General features: G+C 43.6%; 1 protein-coding gene across 1 annotated transcript in view; it reads right to left on the reverse strand.

The window, feature by feature from the left end:
* The window catches only part of ptpn11a (protein tyrosine phosphatase non-receptor type 11a), a 74,395-nt gene that overhangs the window by 30,925 nt on the left and 17,516 nt on the right, over window positions 1–25,954 (reverse strand). Inside the window, exons 5-9 of the mRNA XM_070887957.1 lie at window positions 20,772–20,888; window positions 19,327–19,440; window positions 13,819–13,915; window positions 10,736–10,815; window positions 3,478–3,636 (exon numbers count right to left, since the gene is read on the reverse strand). Coding sequence (XP_070744058.1) covers window positions 3,478–3,636; window positions 10,736–10,815; window positions 13,819–13,915; window positions 19,327–19,440; window positions 20,772–20,888 — 567 coding nt within the window. The remainder of the gene's footprint in view (window positions 1–3,477; window positions 3,637–10,735; window positions 10,816–13,818; window positions 13,916–19,326; window positions 19,441–20,771; window positions 20,889–25,954) is intronic.

Consider the following 25,954-nt stretch of genomic DNA (forward strand, 5'->3'; position numbering starts at 1 on the left):
AACGTGATGTACACCGAGGTGCAGTGCATTTGCAGTTTTTGTGCCTTTTCTTTGTATCTCATTACTCTGCTGCAGAGCCAAATGACAACACCGTATCTGAGCAAAGGAAAATATGTATTTTAAAAAGGACATGCTGTGTCCCTGGGTCAGTAGCATAACGAGACACCTAAATTACAAATTAAAAGGAAGACTCTATATTTAACCGGCCCTTTTCCACTCAAAATTAGCTGAACTCAATTAGTTTTGCAAGAAACCAACTGTGATCTTGCATTCCCCTTCCATTCTTAATCCCCCTCCCCCACCACCACCAGCTGTACAAGAGACACCGGCATGAGCTGAATATATATTAACAAAAAAAGTTTGGGTCATGTAAACAAATACTTTAGGTTGCATCCGATTTTGCTGCTTGCGCCCGTTAGAACCCATTTCATTCTGCATCCAGTGATGTTCATAAAGTAACATGGTGAGAACAGCAATAAATCGCAAAAGAGGAACATTTTACATCAATTGATTTTTCTCTGGCAGCTGTAATGTCAATTAATCATTGCCACTCACTGCCAATAAAGAGAGATCTTTTACTGTGCAAAAAAATATATTACAAGTTATTGATAGGTGCTCGGAGCTCACAGATTCTCTATTAAAAAGGCAATACTTCGTTCTGCAAAAGGGACAGCTTTAATTAGGAGGTAATATACAGGGTTTAATGTACATCCACCAATCCTATTTTACGTGTCCAAATTGTACGTTTTAAATTTCCCTCAATGAATTAAACCACAGATTTCGATCTTCAGTGGGGTTATTATTCTTGCGGTGCTTAAGTGACAAATATAGACCGAGAAAGGATAGACTAGCTCTGGTGTCCCCCTCCCCGACTACCCCACTGATCGCGTCAAACAACACGACTACAAGTACAGTTATACCCACAGACAATGCATGTTCTGGTAAATGCAATGCAAAATAAGTACAAATGCATCAATATGCAAACCAGGATATGATTTTTCTGTCAACGAAAATAGCTTTGCCTCTTGTCATTTTGCCGTATGCAGGTTACCCATCCCAGGTGATGCAGCTAAATGAACCAGCACTGAATGCTTTGGGAAAAATAGAGTTAGTCTCTCTTCTCTTCTCTTCCCTCCCCTTCAAATCATCCATCATTCCATGCCCTCACATTCCCCCAAACCCAACGTTTATCCATCAAATAATAGTTCTCTTTGTTGCTCTTAAGTCAGAGGGATTGGTACAGGATGGCAGGGGTGGCCAGATTCTCCCATGTTCTGGGATCAGTCGATCAATGAATCATTTGGCAGGTAATTATAGCAGAGGCAAAAACATTAGGGGCATTCAAAACAGCTCGATTCCAGAATCAGAAAGGTAGGGTTGGAGCTTTTATGGGCCGAATGGCCTTTCTTGACTATATTGCTTTGGTTCTTATGTCCTAGGCCAGTTTGAGAGCCTGGGGAGAGCTCGGCTAATTTCACATTACAAGAGCATTCTCTGATTCATATATACAGTTCCACATTGGTGGGCCGCAGAGATCCAATTCCTACACAGGGACGAAGGAGGGATAGAAGCTCTCAGATCAGATTTTTTTAAACCTTCATTATCAAATTCCTCTGCAGGTACTCAGTACAGAGCAGACACGTTGGAATTATATGCATCAGGATACATTTTACATTTGGACCATTCGGTCTACAAAATGGGTCTTGAAAAAGACCAACTTGACGGCAGCATTCCTCCTTCAAGTCTCCACCGATTATCACCTCATGTTCCAGAGAATTACTTTGTGCCTGGGAGAAGAGGTGCAGAGCTCAGAGTCCCTACATTAGCTACACAAAACCTTCCATTGATTGATCATATATCCAACTTCATTTACTGTAAAATGGAGTAGCCATCTTAGATTCAGCTAGAGACTAAAGTTCAAGTGAGAACTAGGTCAGCAATGGTCTGAAATAACGATGGACTACAACAGGAATACTTACTGTAGCATTAAAAGAAACCCAATAAATGCAAGAAATCATAGGATTACATAGGATATACAGCACAAAAACAGGCCATTCGGCCCAACCAGTCCAGTAGATTTAATATGCTTCTTACAGATTAAAAGGGACACGATGGGTTTTTAAGATGGGGATCTTCAAGTAGATGCAGTTACATTTTGCACTGCAATCTGCTTTAGATTGGCCAGCAAGATTGGCATGCAGTGAATCTTGCTTGAAAATCAGTGTGCATAGATTGATGAAGATAGATTCAAGATTGGCTGGGATTCTCTACACATTCTGCCTGCACTCCACAACCCCCTGATCCCCCCCCCCGCCCCCATCTCCGAAGTTGCCAATATTCACCAAAGCACCAGAGGGTGATGAATGCCTCTTCAGCTAGCTGAGTTAGTGCCCTCAGGAGAGAAAAGTGGCAAGAGAATCAATATAAAAGATGTATGAAAAATGTAGCAGCTAATATAGCAACAGCTCGGTGGCATTTGATGCAGACTACTGTTGACCCCGCCAGGAACGAGCATACATCAAATGGTGATCATCATGTCTCAAACTCCTCACTCATTAATCTGGTCCCCAGGACCTACAGGTTAGTCAAACTCAATCTATGCAATTAAGAACATAAGAAATAGGAGCAGGAGTAGGCCATTTGACGCCACAAGCCTGCTTCACCATTCAATAAGATCATGACTGATCTGATGATGGACTGCGCTCCACTTCCCTGCCCGCTCCCCATAGCCCTCTACTCCCTTATTGCTCAAAAATCTGTCTATTTCCGCATTAAATTTATTCCATGTCCCAGTCTCCACAGCTCTCTGGGGCAGAGAATTCCATAGATTTACAACCCTCAGGGAAGAAATTTCTCCTCATCTCAGTTTTAAATGGGCGGCCCCTTATTCTAAGACTATGTCCCCCAGTTTTAGTTTCCCCCATGAGTGGAAATATCCTCTCTGCATCCACCTTGTCGAGCCCCCTCATTATCTTATGTTTCAATGAGATCACCTCTCATTCTTCTGAATTCCTATGAGTATAGGCCCAACCTACTCAACCTATCTTCATAAGTCAACCCCCTCATCTCCGGAATCAACCTAATGAACCGTCTCTGAACAGCCTCCAATGCAAGTATATCCTTCCTTAAATACAGAGACCAAAACTGTACGCAGTACTCTAGGTGTGGCCTCACCAATACCCTGTACAGTTGTAGCAGGACTTCTCTGCTTTTTTACTCTATCCCCCTTAAAGGCCAACATTCCATTTGCCTTCCTGATTACTTGCTGTACCTGCGTACTAACTTTGTGATTCATGTACAAGGACCCCCAGGTCCCTCTGTACTGTAGCATCTTCCAATTTTTCCTCCATTTAAATTATAATTTGCTTTTCTATTATTTCTGCCAAAATGGATAACCTCACATTTTCCCACATTATACGCCATCTGCCAAATTTTGGCCCATGAAAATTATATATTCTTGTGGCCAATAAGACTTACTTTTCCTCGTTCCACTTCTTTTGTAGTCATGACAATTACTCGCGAGTTTTCTTGAAAAACCATCCTCCAGAAGTCATTCACCGTGTTCTGCAAACAGCCCTGCGTAGCAATGTAACTCTTCTTTGGCTTTGTGGTGGTTCGATTGCTTTCAATGTCATGCTGAGTTAAACAGATGAATACGATGTATTAACGAGTCAGTCCTGATTTACAGCTCTGTTTGATTAAAGAGCAAGCGTCACCAGCAAGATTCGATTATTTTTGAAAATCAGTTACAAAATTAAGATTTTGTTTAATGGGTTTCCACCCGCGAAGCCAGTAGCCTTACTTCAGAGGCTTTCAGTCAATGCCAACTGCAGGGACTGGGGAGCGAGGGCAAGCAATCACTTTGATTCCAAGTGGAAAAGATGACGAATGCATGAAATATTTTAACCCAAGTAAGGAGCCTTTACAATTGTCATCATTGTCATGTGTGCATGGGAGAGGATAATTGTTCAAAGTATGCTTTAAAAAACTCTTATGTAGTGCTGTGTGCTCTTGGGATGCCTAAAAATGCTTCACGTCAATGAGTGACTTTAGAAGTGTAGACACTTATGTAGGCAAATATCAATTTATACACAGCGAGATACCACAAATAGCCAACGAGATAAATGACCAGTAAATCTATTTTTGCAGTGTTGGTTCAGGAAAGAATGTTGGCCAGGACACCAGTGCCATGGGATCTTTCACATCCACTTAATCCACTTAACTGGCAGTCTAGACTCGGATTTAAAATTTACGTACTTCCCCACAGTGCCAGCCAAGATTATATGCTCAAGTCCTGGAGGGGGCCCGAACCCACAATCTCGGACTCGAAGGCAAGAATACTACTAACCAAGTCAAACTGATCCCGAAATAAACAAGCTCATCAGCAATTTATCTCTTCTCTCAGAAGAGACATTGACACCTTACTGGGATAAAGTTCCACAGGCACTGAATGCCCTCCAGTAACTCACTCAAATGCTCATTACATAGACAGTGAACACAAGTACGTTAGTGAACTGGTGTTTCTGCGACTAGAAAGCTGTTTCCAGTTCTACAGGTCAGTCCACACTGCGATGTGTGCGCGCACTAGGTCCGTGTAGCAGAACTGGCTCCAGTCGTCTTGGTTAATCCTTGCCACTGGACCAAGACCTAGCTCTGTCAAGCCCGTGTGGTGGCTGGTGTGCAACGGCCACCACACGTTAAAAAAATCCACGCACAGGCATCTTCCACCCTTCAACAGGTGGTTCGGGACCTGGAATATTAGGTCCTTCATTGAAACACCTGCAAACTCATCCCTTTTTGGCATGGAAGCAAGTCATCTTCGATGCAAGGGACCGGCTATGATGATGATGAACGCAAGTGTCCCATTTCAGCAGCGGAGGAACCAAAGCAAAATATGATTCTGTTCTTCTCACCAGATGTATACATATTCCGCTCCTGAATCCCAGGTGCTGAGGCCAATTGTACTGCCTCGACTGCTGCCCAGCTGGGATCATCTAATTTAGTACAGGCCAGATGTTTTACCTGGAACATTGCTGGACTGTAAAACTCAGCTACATAGAAAATAGGTGCAGGAGCAGGCCATTTGGCCCTTCGAGCCTGCACCATTCAATATCATAGCTGATCATGCAACTTCAGTATCCCACTCCTGCCTTCTCGCCATAAGGGCCACATCTAACTCCCTTTTGAATATATCCAATGAACTGGTCTCAACAACTTTCTGTGGTAGAGAATTCCATAGGTTCACAATTCTCTGGGTGAAAAAGTTTCTCCTCATCTCGGTCCTATATGGCTTACCCCTTATCTTTAGACTGTGACCCCTGGTTCTGGACTTCCCCAACATCGGGAACATTCTTCCTGCATCTAACCTGTCCAATCCCGTCAGAATTTTATATGCTTCTATGAGATCCTCTCTCATTCTTCTAAATTTCAGTGAATATAAGCCTAGTCAATCGAGTCTTTCTTCATATGTCAGTCCTGCCATCCCAGGAATCAGTCTGGTGAACCTTCGCTGCACTCCCTCAATAGCAAGAATGTCTTTCCTCAGATTAGGAGACCAAAACTGCACACAATATTCCAGGTGTGGGCTCACCATGGCCCTGTACAACTGCAGTAAGACCTCCCTGCTCCTATACTCAATTCCTCTCACTATGAAGGCCAACATGCCATTTGCTTTCTTAACTGCCTGCTGTACCTGCATGCCTACTTTCAATGACTGATTTACCACGACACCCAGGTCTTGTTGCACCTCCCCTTTTACTAATCTATCACCAGATAATAATCTGCCTTCCTGTTTTTGCCACCAAAGTGGATAACCTCACACTTATCCACATTATACTGCATCTGCCATGCATTTACCCACTCACCTAACCTGTCCAAGTCACCCTTGCATCCTCCTCACAGCGCTCACTACCACCCAGCTTAGTGTCATCTGCAAACTTGGAGATATTACATTCAATTCCTTCATCTAAAATCATTAATATATATTGTAAATAGCTGGGGTCCCAGCACTGAAACTTGTGGTATCCCACTAGTCACTGCCTGCCATTCTGAAAAGGACCCGTTTATTCCCACTCTTTGCTTCCTGTCTGCCAACCAGTTCTCTATCCACGTCAATACATTACCCCCAATCCCATGTGCCTTAATTTTGCACACTAATCTCGTGTAGGACCTTGTCAAAAGTCTTTTGAAAGTCCAAATACACCACATCCACTGGTTCTCCCTTGTCCACTCTACTAGTTACATCCTCAAAAAATTCTCTAAGATTTGTCAAGCATGATTTCCCTTTCATAAATCCATGCTGACTTGGACCGATCCTGCTTTCCAAATGCGCGATTACATCTTTAATAATTGATTCCAGCATTTTCCCCACTACCGATGTCAGGCTATAATTCCCTGTTTTCTCTCTCCCTCCTTTTTTTAAAAAAGTGTGGTTACATTAGCTAACCTCCAATCCATAGGAACTGATCCAGAGTCCATGGAATGTTAGAACTTGACCACCAATGCATCTACTATTTCTAGGACCACTTCCTTAAGTACTCTGGGATGCAGACTATCAGGCCCTGTGAATTTAACGGCTTTCAATCCCATCAATTTCCCTAACACCATTTCCTGACTAATAAGGATTTCCCTCAGTTCCTCCTTCTCGCTAGACCCTCGGTCCCCCAGTATTTTCGGGAGGTTAGTTGTGTCTTCCTTAGTGAAGACAGAACCGCTGCTTAAATCTGCTAAGCTGTCAGGGAGCCCACGTTTACTTACTAAATTAGGTTCGTTAAATGCCACTGTGTTGAGAGTGGGAGTTATATATGTTTTGGTCTTCATCAAGGCGAGGGGTACAGAGAAATGGAACTTAGGCTACTGTTTGCACCCACTGCCAGGCTGATTAATTTCCAAGCAAGGCTTAGTATGGATTAGATGCAGAGTAAAACGCCCCCACATTCAACTCTCAAACTGTGACAATGCATAAGTGTCAACAACATTTACTACTCAGCTGTGACAAAACATCCATCCTTACGGTTTGCTAGAAATTGCCAGTTTACTGCTGAATTATGGCTAGTTTGGTACATTCACTGGATATCCAATTACTGCTATGTGAGTTGAAACTACTCAAACTCACTTCACTTAGGACTACTACAGCCGCAGAGAGAGCAGACTTTCATCCTTGGCCATCTTCCATCCCAATCGTTCCCACGGTTATGGCCCCCATTCCTCGATCCCCAAGTGCAAAGGACAGAGACTTGAGCATACCTGCACAACTGGCCGAGTTGTCTATCAGCAGACCTTGGCTTGACCACATAAGCTCCACCAGACTTCACTCTCCTTTACCAAAATGGCACACTGCTCTAGATTCACCCTGAAGAGCAAAGATAACGCCAAGCTGCTTTTCTTTAATATCGATCACCTCCTAAAATTTCTTGACCCTCACCTCTAACAAGTACAAGAAGCTCATTGATTTCTTCATCTCCAAGACAGAGACCATCCATTATACTGTCCCCCACTCCCTTTTTTCCCAGTCATCTCCCATCAGAATCCTCTTCTCTCCTCCATCTTCTCCCACCCAATCCTCTCCCAGCTCAGCTCATCTCATCAAGACCAAAGTCTTGCGCCCACGATCCCGTGCCCACTAACTCCTGATGACCAAGTTATCTTTCTGGCCCGCATTTTAAGAGATAATGTAAATACTTCCCGCTCAGGTACTCTCTTCCTCCCTTTCACAAGCATCCATGTTACCCCTTCCTCAAAAACCTACCCTTAACTCCTCTGTTCTCACTTTTCTCATCCAATCTTCAACCTCCCTTTTCTCTGCAAGGTCTTTAAAGGTGTTGCCACCTTGCAGATCAGTGCCTACCCCTCTGCAACTCCCAGTTTGATTGCCTCCAATAAGATTCCCACCCCTGCTACTGCGTCAGAACAACCCTAACCAAAGTCACAAGGAACATTGTGACCATCGTGCATTACCCCCATCTGACATCCTTACCGCTCTGCAGCCTCGGAGACGGTCGATCACAGAATCCTCCTCCAACACCTCATCTATTGTCCAGCTCCATGGAATTGCCTTTGCTTAATTGCAATCTTACATATTCAATCATAGCTAGAGAATCTCTGGTAATGGCATTTTTTCCCAACCCAGCATCATCACCCTCTGAGTTCGCCAAGAATTCATCCTCAGCCCTGTCCGCTTCTTTGTCTGCACACTGCCCCTTGGTGACAACATCTGAAGTACGGGGTCAGCTTCCATATGTACACTGCTGACACCCAAATCTCGCTCTCCAGTGCCTCTCTCGATTGCCCGTGCTATCGGATTGCTTTGCTGACAACCAATCTTAGATACACCGCAACTTCTTCCATCTAGTCATCAAGATGACCAAAGCAGTTATACGAGTTCCCGCCACAAACTCTGTACCCTCACCCCTCCATGTCCTGGCTACAGTTCCAGGTTGAACCAGACTGTTCACCACCTTTGCACCCTGTTCAAGCCCAAACAAGCTTCCAACATCATATCCTTTCCAGAACAAAATCTACATACTTCCAGGTGCAGCAGGTAATCAGGAAGGCGAATGGAATGTTGGCCTTCATTGCGAGAGGGATGGAGTACAAAAGCAGGGAGGTCCTTCTGCAACTGTATAGGGTATTGGTGACGCCGCACCTGGAGTACTGCGTGCAGTTTTGGTCACCTTACTTAAGGAAGGATATACTAGCTTTGGAGGGGGTACAGAGACGATTCACGAGGCTGATTCCGGAGATGAGGGGGTTACCACATGATAGATTGAGTAGACTGGGTCTTTACTCGTTGGAGTTCAGAAGGATGAGGGGTGATCTTATAGAAACATTTAAAATAATGAAAAGGATAGACAAGATAGAGGCAGAGAGGTTGTTTCCACTGGTCGGGGAGAGTAGAACTAGGGGGCACAGCCTCAAAATACGGGGGAACCAATTTAAAACCGAGTTGAGAAGGAATTTCTTCTCCCAGAGGGTTGGGAATCTGTGGAATTCTCTGCCCAAGGAAGCAGTTGAGGCTAGCTCATTGAATGTATTCAAATCACAGATAGAAAGATTTTTAACCAATAAGGGAATTAAGAGTTACGGGGAGCGGGCGGGTAAGTGGAGCCGAGTCCACGGCCAGATCAATCATGATCTTGTTGAATGACGGAGCAAGCTCGAGGGGCTAGATGGCCTACTCCTGTTCCTAATTCTTATGTTCTTATAACATCGTTCACCTCCATCCCCACCACAGCTAATCTACCACTGAAATCCTCCTGTATGCCTTTGTCGCCTCCAGATTCAATTATTCCAATGCACCGAGCCAGCCTCACATCCTCACAAACTCCTGCTGGCATATCCAATTTCACAAAGTCCCTCTTGCCCATCACACCCATTCTCACTGACTTACCTTGGCTCCAGTTCACAAATTTAAAATTCTCATTCTGGCCTTCAAATTCTAATATAGAAATGAAGAATGAGACTAACCTCCTCCAAACGACAACAACTCTCCTGCCCTCAAAGAAAACTCACTGTTCCTCTGGCTTGTGTATCGTCCCACCTCCCTCCTTTTGCCCGGCCATTGGCAGCTGTGTCGTCCGCTACATGGATCCACTCTCTGGGACGCTACCCGTAGGCACCTTCATCTCTCTCTCTCTCGCTCCATCTCTCTCTCTCTCGCTCCATCTCTCTCTCCATCTCTCTCCATCTCTCTCCATCTCTCTCCATCTCTCTCCATCTCTCTCCATCTCTCTCCATCTCTCTCCATCTCTCTCCATCTCTCTCCATCTCTCTCCATCTCTCTCCATCTCTCTCCATCTCTCTCCATCTCTCTCCATCTCTCTCTCTCTCTCCATGTCTTGGGACATTTTTCTAGGTTAAAGGCACTACAATTTTCAAGTTGCTGTTATATAACAGAAAATTAAAGTGGGCCGACAGTAGACCCTGGGAGTACACCATTTCCAACCCTCTTCCAATATAAACACCCATTAACTCGAACTCTGTTTCCGGCCCATCAACCCTCATTCTATCAATGCCACTACATTTGCTTATACCATACACCTGAACAAGCCTCCTACGAGGCATTATATCAAACACTTTCTGAAAATCCAAATACATCACAGACTGGATTCCTTTTATCTATCAAAAATCAGTCAAATGTGATTTGATGTTAACAAATCTATGGTGGCTGTTCCATTATTCTATGCATCATTAAAAAATTCACAAATTTGATCTCAAATTATGAATTGCAATAATTTGGCCACAACTAATGGTAGATTAACTGGTCGATATTACCCAGTTTACCTTCGTCTTCCTTCATGGAAAGAATTAGCTACCCTCCAGCAATGCCCCCCACCCCCACCGTGTAAGAAAGAAAAATGGGGGGGGGGGAGAGCATTGCCCTCCAGCATAATTTGCATATTTGAGGATTGAAAAATAGTTGTCGAGCTTCTCATCTCCTCTGACTTTATTCAACAACTTAGGGTGACTTATTTACTGAGTTCTACATTTTTTCAAAACCAAATCCTTTTCCAGTGATCTATAACAATATCCCCACCTCTTCCTCCAGTACACCTACATTCTTACTTCTATTTGGAAACATTGATGCTAAATTTTCAGGATCTCCACCATACCATCATCCACCCACTGGGTAACTCACATCATCTCAAGTTCTATGAACCCTTTACTTACTTAAACATTTTTTTTTAATATTCCACATGAATTCCATGCTGAAGTATACAAAGCACTAAATAATTACCGTAATGAAATTGGCATTTATGTAATCAGAGCCAGGTTCAGTCACGTCTCCATCATGTAGGACCACTCGAGTGTGATCAACTAGAAGGAAGAAATGAGTGATGTTAGATGCCAAACTACTTAACACGAGGGATAAGAACATAAGAAATAGGAGCAGGAGTAGACCATACGGCCCCTCGAGCCTGCTCCACCATTCAATAAGATCATGGCTGATCTGATCATGGACTCAGTTCCAATTCCCTGCCCGCTCCCCATAACCCCTTATCATTCAAATATTGTCCATTTCTGTCTTAAATTTATTCAATGTTCCAGCTTCTACAGCTCAGACAGCGAATGCCACAGATTTACAACCCTCAGAGAAGAAATTTCTCCTCATCTGTTGGGCGGCCCCTTATTCTAAGATCATGCCCTCTAGTTCTAGTCTCCCCCATCAGTGGAAACATCCTCTCTGCATCCACCTTGTCAAGCCCCCTCATAATCTTAATACGTTTCAATAAGATCACCTCTCATTCTTCTGAATTCCAATGAGTAGAGGCCCAACCTGCTCAACCTTTCCTCATAAGTCAACCCCCTCATCTCCGGAATCAACCTAGTGAACCTTCTCTGAACTACCTCCAAAGCAAGTATATCCTTTCGTAAATATGGAAACCAAAACTGCACGTAGTATTCCAGGTGTGGCCTCACCAATACCCTGTATAGCTGTAGCAAGACTTCCCGGCTTTTATACTCCATCCCCTTTGCACTAAAGGCCAAGATTCCATTGGTCTTCCTGATCACTTGCGGTACCTGCATACTATCCTTTTGTGTTTCATGCACAAGTATCCCCAGGTCCCACTGTACTGTAACACTGCAATTTTTCTCCATTTAAATAATAACTTGCTCTTTGATTTTTTTCTGCCAATGTGCATGACCTCACACTTTCCAACATTATACTCCATCTGCCAAATTTTTGCCCACTCACTTAGCCTGTCTATGTCCTTTTGCAGATTTTTTGAGTCCTAGGACATAAGAACATAAGAATTAGGAACAGGAGGAGACCGTCTAGCCCCTCGAGCCTGCTCCGCCATTCAAAAAGTTCATGGCTGATCTGGCCGTGAACTCAGCTCCACTTACCCGCCCGCTCCCCTTAACCCTTAATTTCCTTATTGGTTAAAAATCTATCTGTGATTTGAATACATTCAATGAGCTAGCCTCAACTGCTTCCTTGGGCAGAGAATTCCACAGATTCACAACCGTCTGGGAGAAGAAATTCCTTCTCAACTTGGTTTTAAATTGGCTCCCCCGTATTTTGAGGCTGTGCCCCCTAGTTCTAGTCTCCCCGACCACTGGAAATAACTTCTCTGCCTCTATTTTGTCTATCCCTTTCATTATTTTAAATGTTTCTATAAGATCACCCCTCATCCTTCTTAACTCCAACGAGTAAAGACCCAATCTATCATCATAAGGTAACCCCCTCATCTCTGGAATCAGCCTAGTGAATCGACTCTGTATCCCCTCCAAGGCTAATATATCCTTCCTTAAGTAAGGTGACCAAAACTGCACACAGTACTCCAGGTGCAGCCTCACCAATACCCTGTACAGTTGCAGCAGGACCTCCCTCCTTTTGTATTCCATCCCTCTCGCAATGAAGGCCAACATTCCATTCGCCTTCCTGATTACCTGCTGCACCTGCAAACTAACTTTTTGGGATTCATGCACAAGGACCCCCAGGTCCCTCTGCACCGCAGCATGTTGTAATTTCTCCCCATTCAAATAATATTTCCTTTTACTGTTTTTTTTCCCCCCAAGGTGGATGACCTCACATTTTCCGACATTGTATTCCATCTGCCAAACCTTAGCCCATTCGCTTAACCTATTTAAATCTCTTTGCAGCCTCTGTGTCCTCTACACAACCCGCTTTCCCACTAATCTTTGTGTCATGTGCAAATTTTGTTACAATACACTCTGTCCCCTCTTCCAGGTCATCTATGTATATTGTAAACAGTTGTGGCCCCAGCACCGATCCCTGTGGCACACCACTAACCACCGATTTCCAACCCAAAAAGGACCCATTTATCCCGACTCTCTGCTTTCTGTTCGCCAGCCAATTCTCGATCCATGCTAATACATTTCCTCTGACTCCGCGTACCTTTATCTTCTGCAGTAACCTTTTGTGTGGCACCTTATCGAATGCCTTTTGGAAATCTAAATACACCACATCCATCGGTACACCTCTATCCACCATGCTCGTTATATCCTCAAAGAATTCTAGTAAATTAGTTAAACATGATTTCCCCTTCATGAATCCATGTTGCGTCTGCTTGATTGCACTATTCCTATCTAGATGTCCCGCTACTTCTTCCTTAATGATAGCTTCAAGCATTTTCCCCACTACAGATGCTAAACTAACCGGCCTATAGTTACCTGCCTTTTGTCTGCCCCCTTTTTTTAAACAGAGACGTTACACGTTGCTTTTCCTCCCATCTTTGTATCGTCTGCAAACTTGGCTACATACACTTCCAAGTCATTAATATAGGTTGTAAATAGTTCGGGTCCCAGCACTGGTCGCTTTGGCACCCCACTAGTTAGTGATTGCCAACCAGAGAATGAACCATTTATCCCGACTTTTTGTTTTCTGTTAGTTAGCCAATCTTCTATCCATGTTGGAAATGCCCATTTGGCAACTCCTTTTTCTGAGAGAATTAAAAAGGAATTTGTATTTTTCGAGACATGGCATACTCAGACAATGCCGATAATGTTCCCTTACTCACTGTTACCTGAAAAGCCCAATATACTAGCAGTTAACAAAAATAATGAGCTAGAACTTGCAAGAAAGACAGTTTGCAACTGAAAGGCAACTGGTTTAGGACTGGCAACCAGTCGATGGTAGGCGGTCAGTAGTTACAAGATAAGTCACCAATACTTGGTGACCAATTCTTTCCGAACAGTCGGCAGTTCTGACGAAGGGCCGTCAGCCAGAAACGTTAGCTCCGTTTTCTCTCCACAGATGCTGCCTGACCCGCAGAAATTTCCTGTTTTTATTTAAGTCACCGATACAACTAGCACAAGTGGGAGGGGGTGTGCGTTCGGTCAGTCCATACTTACAGGGCAGGATGTTCTTGTAACGGTTCTTGTTTTTGTTTTCTTGCCGCTGTCCATCCTTTCGGCTGTAAAGAAGCTTACACTCCTGCTGCTGTAGTGTCTGCAACAGAACACGGTTGGGGTTGAATCGCTGAAAATGTAAATAATTACGAAACAGAGCTACAACTGACCACATTACCCTTCAGTTTGCAGGGGTTACAACAAAAAAAACCTGAGCAGCCATTGAAAAGTACATGCGTTGGAATGCCAGGTGAGAGCGCGTTTAGAACATAACATAAGAGCATAAGAATTAGGAACAGGAGTAGGCCATCTAGCCCCTCGAGCCTGCTCCACCATTCAAAAAAATCATGGCTGATCTGGCCGTGGACTCAGCTCCACTTACCCGCCCGCTCCCCGTAACCCTTAATTCCCTTATTGGTTAAAAATCTATCTATCTGTGACTTGAATACATTCAATGAGCTAGCCTCAACTGCTTCCTTGGACAGAGAATTCCACAGATTCACAACCCTCTGGGAGAAGAAATTCCTTCTCAACTCTGTTTTAAATTGGCTCCCCCGTATTTTGAAGCTGTGCCCCCTAGTTCTAGTCTCCCCGACCAGTGGAAACAACCTCTCTGCCTCTATCTTGTCTATCCCCTTCATTATTTTAAATGTTTCTATAAGATCACCCCTCATCCTTCTGAATGCCACGAGTAAAGACCCAGTCTACTCAATCTATCATAAGGTAACCCCCTCATCTCTGGAATCAGCCTAGTGAATCGTCTCTGTATCCCCTCTAAGGCTAGTATAGAAACATAGAAAATAGGTGCAGGAGTAGGCCATTCGGCCCTTCGAGCCTGCACCGCCATTCAATGAGTTCATGGATGAACATGCAACCTCAGTACCCATTCCTGCTTTCTCGCCTTACCCCTTGATCCCCTAGTAGTAAGGACTTCATCTAACTCCTTTTTGAATATATTTAGTGAATTGGCCTCAGCAACTTTCTGTGGTAGAGAATTCCACAGGTTCACCACTCTCTGGGTGAAGAAGTTTCTCATCTCAGTCCTAAATGGCTTACCCCTTATCCTTAGACTGTGACCACTGGTTCTGGATTTCCCCAACATTGGGAACATTCTTCCTGCATCTAACCTGTCTAAACCCGTCAGAATTTTAAACGTTTCTATGAGATCTCCTCTCATTCTTCTGAACTCCAGTGAATACAAGCCCAGTTGATCCAGTCTTTCTTGATATGTCAGTCCCGCCATCCCGGGAATCAGTCTGGTGAACTTCGCTGCACTTCCTCAATAGCAAGGATGTTCTTCCTCAAGTTAGGAGACCAAAACTGTACACAATATTCCAGGTGTGGCCTCACCAAGGCCCTGTACAACTGTAGCAATACCTCCCTGCCCCTGTACTCAAATCCCCTCGCTATGAAGGCCAACATGCCATTTGCTTTCTTAACCGCTTGCTGTACCTGCATGCCAACCTTCAATGACTGATGTACCATAACACCCAGGTCTCGTTGCACCTCCCCTTTTCCTAATCTGTCACCATTCAGATAATAGTCTGTCTCTCTGTTTTTACCACCAGTGGATAACCTCACATTTATCCATATTATACTTCATCTGCCATGCATTTGCCCACTCACCTAACCTATCCAAGTCACTCTGCAGCCTCATAGCATCCTCCTCGCAGCTCACACTGCCACCCAACTTAGTGTCATCCGCAAATTTGGAGATACTACATTTAATCCCCTCGTCCAAATCATTAATGTACAATGTAAACAGCTGGGGCCCCAGCACAGAAACTTGCGGTACCCCATTAGTCACTGCCTGCCATTCTGAAAAGTACCCATTTACTCCTACTCTTTGCTTTCTGTCTGACAACCAGTTCTCAATCCATGTCAGCACACTACCCCCAATCCCATGTGCTTTAACTTTGCACATTAATCTCTTGTGTGGGACCTTGTCGAAAGCCTTCTGAAAGTCCAAATACACCACATCAACTGATTTTCCCTTGTCCACTCTACTGGAAACATCCTCAAAAAATTCCAGAAGATTTGTCGAGCATGATTTCCCTTTCACAAATCCATGCTGACTTGGACCTATCATGTCACCTCTTTCCAAATGCGCTATGACATCCTTAATAATTGATTCCATCATTTTACCCACTACCAATGTCAGGCTGACCGGTCTATATATCCCTGTTTTCTCTCTCCTTCCTTTTTTAAAAAGTGGGGTTACATTGGCTACCCTCCACTCGATAGGAACTGATCCAGAGTCTATGGAATTTTGGAAAATGACTGTCAATGCATCCGCTATTTCCAAGGTCACCTCCTTAAGTACTCTGGGATGCAGTCCATCAGGCCCTGGGGATTTATCGGCCTTCAATCCCATCAATTTCCCCAACACAATTTCCCGACTAATAAGGATTTCCCTCAGTTCCTCCTCCTTACTAGACCCTCTGACCCCTTTTATACCCGGACGGTTGTTTGTGTCCTCCTTAGTGAATACCGAACCAAAGTACTTGTTCAATTGGTCCGCCATGTCTTTGTTCCCCATTATGACTTCCCCTGATTCTGACTGCAGGGGACCTAAGTTTGTCTTTACTAGCCTTTTTCTCTTTACATATCTATAGAAACTTCCTTAAGTAAGGTGACCAAAACTGCATGCAGTACTCCAGGTGCGGCCTCACCAATACCCTGTACAGTTGCAGCAGGACCTTCCTGCTTTTGTACTCTATCCCTCTCGCAATGAAGGCCAACATTCCATTCGCCTTCCTGATTACCTGCTGCACCTGCAAACTAACTTTTTGGGATTCATGCACAAGGACCCCCAGGTCCCTCTGCACCACAGCATGTTGTAATTTCTCCCCATTCAAATAATATTCCCTTTTACTGTTTTTTTTCCCCCCCAAGGTGGGTGACCTCACATTTTCCGACATTGTATTCCATCTGCCAAACCTTAGCCCATTCGCTTAACCTATCTAAATCTCCTTGCAGCCTCTCTGTGTCCTCTACACAACCCGCTTTCCCACTAATCTTTGTGTCATCTGCAAATTTTGTTACACTACACTCTGTCCCCTCTTCCAGGTCATCTATGTATATTGTAAACAGTTGTGGTCCCAGCACCGATCCCTGTGGCACATCACTAACCACCGATTTCCAACCAGAAAAGGACCCATTTATCCCGACTCTGTTAGCCAGCCAATTCTCGATCCATGCTAATACATTTCCTCTGACTCCGTGTACCTTTATCTTCTGCAGTAACCTTTTGTGTGGCACCTTATCGAATGCCTTTTGGAAATCTAAATACACCACATCCATCGGTACACCTCTATCCGCCATGCTCGTGATATCCTCAAAGAATTCCAGTAATTTAGTTAAACATGATTAGACGTGGCTGTGATGCTCTGCACATCGGATTTCACACAGACGCTCATTTGGGTGATACACTGCATGACAAATGGCAACAATAGAACCATACCCAAAAATGGAAGAGAGAAAGAAAATTCAGACCATGAAATCATTCGGGTTTTAAGATTATGGGGTTTTAGAATTATAGGGTTTTAGAGCTTAAGAGATCAGGAGCTCATTTCAGCAAAATGATTAACAATGGCAGAGAGTTTGACGGCAGTCAGCTTGTTGGGAACCAATGGATTTAGACACAGGGAAACGGACTGGCAGCAATGCAGATAGTTTGACAGAGGACTGCAGCTGGTTGTCATTCACAAGTCACTCAAGGGATTTATGATTATTGACAGAATTCTCAGAACATTAATGATCTTCAACTCAAAACCTCTGCATTCTCCATAATGTCATCCAAAAGGCATATTAAAAAATGACATTTAACACACGCACAGAGTAGCACAGGATTTAAATGTACACAGTATTGCTCAGTATTCGGAGTAAAGACAAAATGCTGGAAATAAAAGACTTGGATTTATATAGCGCCTTTCACAATCACCGCATGTCTCAAAGCGCTTTACAGCCAATGAAGCACTTTTGCGGTGTAGTCACTGTTGTAATGTAGGAGACGCAGCACAACAAGCTTCCACAAACAGCAATGCGATAATGACTAGATAATCTGTTGTTTTTGTTGTCTTGATTAGCCAGGAGACCGGGGATAACTCCCCTGCTCCTTCAAAATAATGCCATAGGATCTTTTATATCCACGAGAGCACAGACAGGGCCTCGGTTTAACATCTCATCCGAAAGACAGCACACCTCCGACAGTGCAGCACTCCCTCAGCACTACATTGGAGTGTCGGCCTAGATATTTTTGTACTCAAGTCACCAAGGACCTGTAAAACAGGAACATTGAAAAACCCTTCCTTAAAATCACGATGGATCTGACACCCAAAATGTTCGCCTGTCTTTTCTCTTTACAGGTGATAACCTACTGTGCAATTCCAATTTTTATTTTCACAGAATCAGAGAGATTTACAGCATAGGAGGCCGCCATTTGGCCCATCATGCCTGTGCTAGCTCTTTGAAAGAGCAGTCGTGTTTAGTCCCACATCCTCGCTGTTTGTCCGTATCCCTTTCAAGTCCCTCATTCCCCAAGTCCCTGTCCAACCCTCTTAAAATTATTCATAGAATCAGCTTCCACTACCTTTTCAGGTACAGCACTCCAGATCCTGACAACTGAGTGAAAAATTTCTCATCCCCCCTCTAGATCTTTTTCCAATGATTTTGAATTTATGACCACTCGCCAGAGGAAATATTTTTTCCTTATTTGCTCTATCAAAACTGCTACTTTTTTTCTTAATACTCAATGTCTTAATGCCACAGGGGCTGAATGAATAGGTATTTGTTTGCTGGTGAATGATTAGGAAACAAACTAAACTATATTGAAACAGGAAGTATTTAATGTTATCTGGCACTTATTCGTGTGGTGAATTTGCTTATCACTGAACAGTGCTCCTTTTAAAATAGACAGCTTGAAAGGATTAACATTTTATTTTCCTCCCCCTTTCCACTAGATTTTTTTTTGAAGGATTTTCTTTTCCAGTTTTAAACAGAGAGGCTGAAAGTATCAGTGATCGATGTAGAGAACTTAATGACCCCGACAGGTCAAGGATGCTGAATTAACAAAATGCATTAAAATGGCAGAAATCTCAATCACAAACCAGCGGGTGGTTTTCACAGGCAATTCATTTCCCAACACTGATGAATTCAGTGACCCCTAATCAACTCCTCTCACGAAGCTATCCATCAGTGAAGTTACCATCAGGGAGTACCATTTAAGCATTTAAAGAAATAAAAAGCAAAATCACAGATAAACTGTCATAATTTTCTAACATATTGATCTTTGAAAGGAATCCTAATATCCACCAGAATTCTTATTTCAAACAAGCAAAAGTGCCTCCATTTTAATTCACTGCGAACCCTTAAAGAGGTCGTCATTCCGTCAGCCGAAATAGACTGAAACTCTAGTCCCGAGATAAATGGACACAGTCTGCTGATCCAATCCGTCATTAGTTCCCAGTTCAAGTTATCTTCCATCTGGCAAGAGTGAACAGAAATATTTACCTCAAACTCTTCCCAGAATCCCTGCTTCACCTTGTCCATCATCTCGGCTGGCTTGCTCAGTTCCCTCACTCGGCTTTCGATCTCAGCTGCATTAATTCGTGTCGTGTTCAGTGGCTGCACAGGTGAAAAGACAGACAAAAATCCATTTGCAAATAAGACTGTTCCCACCTCCTGCATTCTACAGCTCCCAGATATCTGCACCTCTCTCTCCCATCTTCTGTGGCTCCCTGACCCGGGAAGCAGTCCACTGTTGCTCCGATAGGAATTTAGCGGCTGCTTGGGCACATTTGCGGGGAGGGTGGCGGGGGTGGCAACAGAAAAGGCCCCTCTTTCCAAACTGCATAATCCAGTCACCGCCCTGGGAGCACATTCTCTTCCACATCAATGGACATTTTGAACAGTTTTCCATATTTTAAATGACAATGTAAACTCTTCTCGGTATAAGACTACTCCGTTCAGTGCTGGCTGAGTCTCAAGCCACATTTTAATTTAAATGTAAACACATATTGTAATGCACTGCAGTGACCTGCAAGGGCACAGTACCGTAGGGAAGGTACAGGATTAATCCTTGCGTTTCCAGCAACATGACACTAATAAACCCTGCATTGGTCATGCAAGCAGAGTATAATTCAAATCGCAGTGAGGACTGACTGGCTTATTAAGAATCAATCAGTATAAAGTCCCTGAAGCAGAATGCTCATTATACTAAATCTAGGCTTTAATTGGAAATCATTGGTGCTGTGGAACACATCTTTTCATTCAGACACTGAACAAAGTGAGAAAAAACAGTAACAAAAGCTGCATTATTTGTTGATGGCCGCTACGCGTCCAGGGTCTGCTAATGCAATTAACGGCAACTGGGAGTTCATCTTGTGGCAGCATCATCTCCGCCTCCTTCCCGCCCTGGCTGTTTGCTCTCATTTACTGCCACAAGCTATTGCTCAAGAAAATGCAGACAGCTTGCTCTCTGAGCTCTGCCGTGGATACCCACAGCTGACCACCAACACGCAAGAGCGCGCAAGCAAGGTCCACTCCGAGTTTTTCCCCCTACATTCCCACGGGAAAGCAAAAAGATAATCGCCTCCATTTAGATGCTTCTCCCTTTCGGAGAATTTATAGGTCAGGAATTCAGACGCAAGCTGGATCCCACCATCCTGCAGCAAGTTGCATTGCTGGTGCAAGCAATATAGTCAATCCTCATCAGGACCTTTACTATTGGGGCAAGTTTTCACACTTACAATTGGTGCCCTCTAGTGGTAGAACCCCGACACTGCAGCTGTGCAGTGCGGAGCAGATCCTGGTCCTGTACATTGCTTTTAAATAGCCCAAGTAATAGTTTAGCCTCTTGTCCCTAAATACAGCGCGTTTCTCAGTGTGATGCTGCTTCCTTCTCAAATCACAGCAGCAATTCATTTGTCCCTCTCCTAGTCAGAATGCCTCATTACCTGTTTGAGCTGCAAGACGGTGCCCAAGGTCTCCACCATTGGGTTCTTTTTGTAATGTTCTACCAGGTCCGTCAAGGAATCAAACTTTTCCCCTCCGCCAACATCATATTTCCCATCCTATATGAAGGAGGAGAGAGCGAGCATAAACACAGATTGTGGGGAACAATGAACACTTCATGCAGTCAAACCTGTTTGGTTATGGTTTAAGACTAACGTTGAACTGGTTACAGCAGGTGCAGAGGCTAGTCACTTACATGGAGGAATGTTCAGTCTCTTAAAGCACTACAATCAAACCAACTGCACGGCCAGCCCCACAGTCGCCTCTCTTTCATTCAAGTATGTTTTCTTTGATCAGGACACTCAAACCGGTCGCTTCATTTTTACAATAAAATATGAAAGACTTCAAGCTTTGCACAAAGATTTCTTTACCTGAACCCTCGTCATCCCCAGATACCCATCAAAATAAGGCAACTATGCAGTGGTGTGTCTGAGCTTTCTTGCATTGAATTGCGATGGGGTTATCCATATTTTGAAACATACACTTGTACCAGGCAAACCATATCCAAAAGGATGAGAATTTTGGAATGGAGGTGCTGCTGGACTAGGAACCAGCATGGGTTGGCGAGCACAGGCATGATTTATATAAATGCAAGATTGTTCCTTCTTACTGCAGACAATTAACCTCTTGCTCCCAGCCATGTAATAATTTTAGCCCATTTTCTCAAAGGATACCAGGGATGAAGGACTTTGGGTATGTGGAGAGACGAGAGAAGGTTAAGTGGAGACTTACTAAAAGTGTTCAAAATTATATGGGGTTTTGACAGGGTAAATAAGGAGAAACCATTTCCACTGGCAGGAGGGTGGGTAACCAGAGGATATAGATTTAAGATCATTGGTATAAGAACCGGGGGGACGGAGGAGAATCTTTTTTTTTTAAAAACAGCGAGTTATTGTGATCTGGAATGCACTGCCCCAAAGGGTGGTGGAAGCAGATTCAATAATAACTTTCAAAAGGGAACTGGATAAATATTTGAAAAGGAAAATTTTACAGGGCTATGGTGAAAGAGCAGGGGAGTGGGACTAATTGGATAGCTCTTTCATAGAGCCAGCACAGGCACAATATGGCCTCCTTCTGTAATCGCCTCCAGCCCCACAAACCCACCCAGAGATGTCTGCGCTCTTCTAATTATGCTCTCGAGCATCCCTGATTATAATCACTCAAGCATTGGTGGCCATGGCTTCTGCTGCCAAGGCCCCAAGCTCTGGAGCTCCCTGCCTAAACCTCTCCGCCTCTCTTTCCTCCTTCAAGACGCTCCTTAAAACACCTCTCTGACCAAGCTTTTGGCCACCTGCACTAATTTATACTTATGCAGCTCGGTGTCAATTTCTTTAAAAATCTCAATACTCCTGTGAAGCGCCTTGGGACATTTCACTACATTAAAAGGTGCTATATAAATAAAAGTTGTTGTTGTTGTTGTAAGATTCCAAGTCCTGATTTTAGTAGTGTAGTTTTTTGATAGGGCGAGGAGCGGAGGGCGAGAAGAAAGAAAGATAACAGCAGGGATAAGTGTCTACTGCCAACACCCTGCATTACAAATGGTACCAGTGCAATAGGTATTTCAGCCTCAGGCTATACACTTGTGCCCGTGAGTACATGCACTCCATACATATCCCACTTCATCATTCAGATCATGTCCTTAAGGAGACTGGGAGCGTTGTTGCATAGAAAAAAAGAAATGCTTCGAGTTAAATTAGCAAATTTGCATACCTGCTGTTCTGGCAATAACCCGCGCACTAAATATCAATTTATTATTGGGAACTTGCCGCGGAGTAGCTGAATAATACCAGGCTTCAACGGACAAACCAGCCTGAAATAGATGATGCTAATGAACAGAATTAAGGTCTGTCCTGCACTCATCTACGGGGAGAGTCACTGTACCTCTGCAGTTTAGACCTAACTGGGTTTATTAAATGTGACTCACAGCTGCATCGAGAGATACTGCAACACCGCCTGCTCACTGTCGCTTGTGATTATATCGATACGACTCCCCTGCATAATTAGACAGACACTGCTGCTTGTGATCATCAATTTAGAGCACGGAGAAAGCACGTTGGTGGGCAAAGTATAGCAAGGGTAGATTGATGTTACTGAGAGCAAGAGCAGTGAAGACAAGTTCCTCCGATTTCAGTAAGAGAGAACGAACTGTTGGGTAGCTCCAATTTCAATCTGCGACCATTTTAAAAAGAATGAGTGGATCTGCCATGGTGTTGCCTAGAACCACAGATGCGATCTCTAGCTGCTAACTTGTCCTACCGGTTAACTTTGGTGCTCTTTGTAGTCTTTATGGAAATTCAGGCAATAGTAAAGAAAAACTTCCATTTATATAGCGCCTTTCACGACCACCGGACATCTTAAAGCACTTTACAGCCAATGAAGTACTTTTTGGAGTGCAGTCACTGTTGTAATATGGGAAACACGGCAGCCATTGTGGCAGCAAGCTCCCACAAACAGCAATGTGATAATGACCAGATAATCTGCTTTTAGTGATGCTGATTGAGGGATAAATATTGGCCGGGACACCGGGGATAACTCCCCTGCTCTTCTTCAAAATAGTGCCATGGGATCTTTTACGTCCACCTGAAGGAGCAGACGGGGCCTCGGTTTAATGTCTCATCCGAAAGATGGCACCGCCAACAGTAATGGTGAATTACTTGTAAATTTCAGGTTCCAGGGCAATGACTTGATTTCTTCTTTTGAAAACTGTTTTGCATCGACAACAAAGTGTGATGGACCTGCACTACACCGAATTATTTTTTTAAAGTATAAAAAACAATCAGGTTCTCAAGAAAATACATTTGCATTTTAAGTACTGGTATAGAATCACAGACTGATACAGCACAGGAGGCCATTCGGCCCATCGTGTCTGTGCCAGTTCTTTGGTAGAGCTGTCCAATTAATCCCACGCCTTCTGCTCTTTCCCCATAGCCCAGCATATCTTTTTCTTTCAAGTATTTAGTACAATCAAAAGAGAATTGAATATTGACTCTGCTTCCACCATCCTCAGGCAGTGCATTCCAGATCACTACAGCTCACTGTGTTTAAAAAATAAAATCTTTCTTCATGTCGCAGTTGGCTCTTTTGCCAATCACCTTAGATCTGTGTTGCCGACCCTTCTGCCAATGTAAACAGCTTCTCTTTATTTATTCTATTAAAACCAGTCATGATTTTTTAACACCTTTATCAAATCTCCTGTTAACCTTCTCTGCTCTAAGGAGAACAATCACAGCTTCTCTAGTCTCTCCACATAACCCAAGTCCCTCATCCCTGGTACCGTTCTAAGAAATCCCCTCTGCAGCCTCTTCAAGGCATTGACATCCTTATTAAAAGTGTGGGGCCCAGAATTCACCACAATACTCCAGTTGGGTCCTAACCAGTGTTTTATAAAGCTTTAGCAAAACTTTCTTGCTTTTGTACTCCATGCCTCTATTTATACAGCCAAGGATCCTGTTTATATATGTAAACTTGTATTTACTCTATATAGCCACCAGAGGGCTCATCCCCTGGAGTCCCAAGGGATCCCATAATCCCTTGGGAGCACAGGTATTTAAAGAGGCCTCACAGGTTGGAGAGGCACTCTGGAGACCTGCAATAAAAGACTACGGTCACACTTTACTTTGAGCTCAGTGTTCAGTCTGACTCTTTCTCCATACGTAACAGATCCCATGTGCCTTTTTAACAGCCTTCTCAACTTGTCCTGCCACCTTCAAAGATTTGTGCACACTCACTCACCCCTTGATCTCTGTGTTCCTGCACCCCCATTAAAATTGCACCATTTAGTTCATATTGCCATTCCTCATTCTTCCTACCAAAATGAATCACTTCACACTTGTGTGTTAAATTCCATCTGCCATGTGTCTGCCCATTTTACCAGTCTGTGTCCTCCTGAAGTCAGTCACTATCCTCTTCATTGTTTATGACATTTCAGAGTTTTGTGTCATCTGTAAACATTGAAATTATGCCCTGTGTACCCAAGTCCAAATCATTAATATATCTCAAAAATATTATTAAATAAATGTATGATTAAGTATATATTAGAGATATATAGTTACAGTATGCTCAGGTGTATAATCCCATACATTTTTAGGAGAGCATCCAGTGCCATACAGGGTTTATGGAGTCATTGCACATCTTGACTGCATGAGGAAAAATGCTACATTTTTCTACATATATACCATCCAAGCCTCTCGATTAGGAATCCAGGCTGTTACTTCCTCCTAGTTCCCACTATAATATACATTTAAATCCGAGCAACTTTCCAAGCTGTAACCTGCATGTACTGGTAAAGGTTTGCAGCTAGGTGCTTCAGAAATTCTATCACACACAGTTAAGAACACAAGAACATAAGAAATAGGAGCAGTAGGCCATACTGCCCCTCGAGCCTGCTCCGCCATTCAGTAAGATCATGGCTGATCATCGACCTCAACTCCACTTTTCCGCCCGATCTCCATATCCTTCGATGCCCCTAGAGTCCAAAAATCTATCAATCTCAACAACTCAGCGTCTACAGCCCCTTTGGGATAGAAAATTCCAAAGATTCACAACCCTGAGTGAAGAAATTCCTTCTCATCTCAGTCTTAAATGGCTGAGCCCTTATCCTGAGACTGTGCCCCCTAGTTCTAGATACTCCAGCCTGGGGAAACAACCTCTCAGCACCTACCCTGTCAATCCCTTTCAGAATCTTGTATATTTCAATGAGATCACCTCTCAAACTTCTAACTCGAGAGTTTAGGCTCATTCTACACAATCTCTCATTATAGGACAGCCCTCACGTCCCAGGAATCAATCTAGTGAACCTTTGTTGCACCGCCTCCAAGGCAATGCAAGCGCATCCTTCTTAGGATATACTTGGTCTGTGGAGTTTCATTACTCTGAACCATTGTCCCACAATGAGATTACAAATCACGGATCTTGTTCAGTATTTGCTGGATGCCGAATTTATGGTCATCGATCTCAGTATCGATGGCCGCGACAAAGTGTATGTTTTAAGTAGAGAGATTACTGCAGTCTTTGCCTGATCCAAATATCATTAACTACCACTAGCAAATAATATATACGGCCTAAATTAAACTCACCAATAAGATTGCAACCTTTATAAACAGATTTAGCAGTTCCAATCATGCAA

The sequence above is a fragment of the Pristiophorus japonicus genome, chromosome 8 (genome assembly GCF_044704955.1).
Source record: "Pristiophorus japonicus isolate sPriJap1 chromosome 8, sPriJap1.hap1, whole genome shotgun sequence".
NCBI classification, from domain to species: domain Eukaryota; kingdom Metazoa; phylum Chordata; class Chondrichthyes; family Pristiophoridae; genus Pristiophorus; species Pristiophorus japonicus.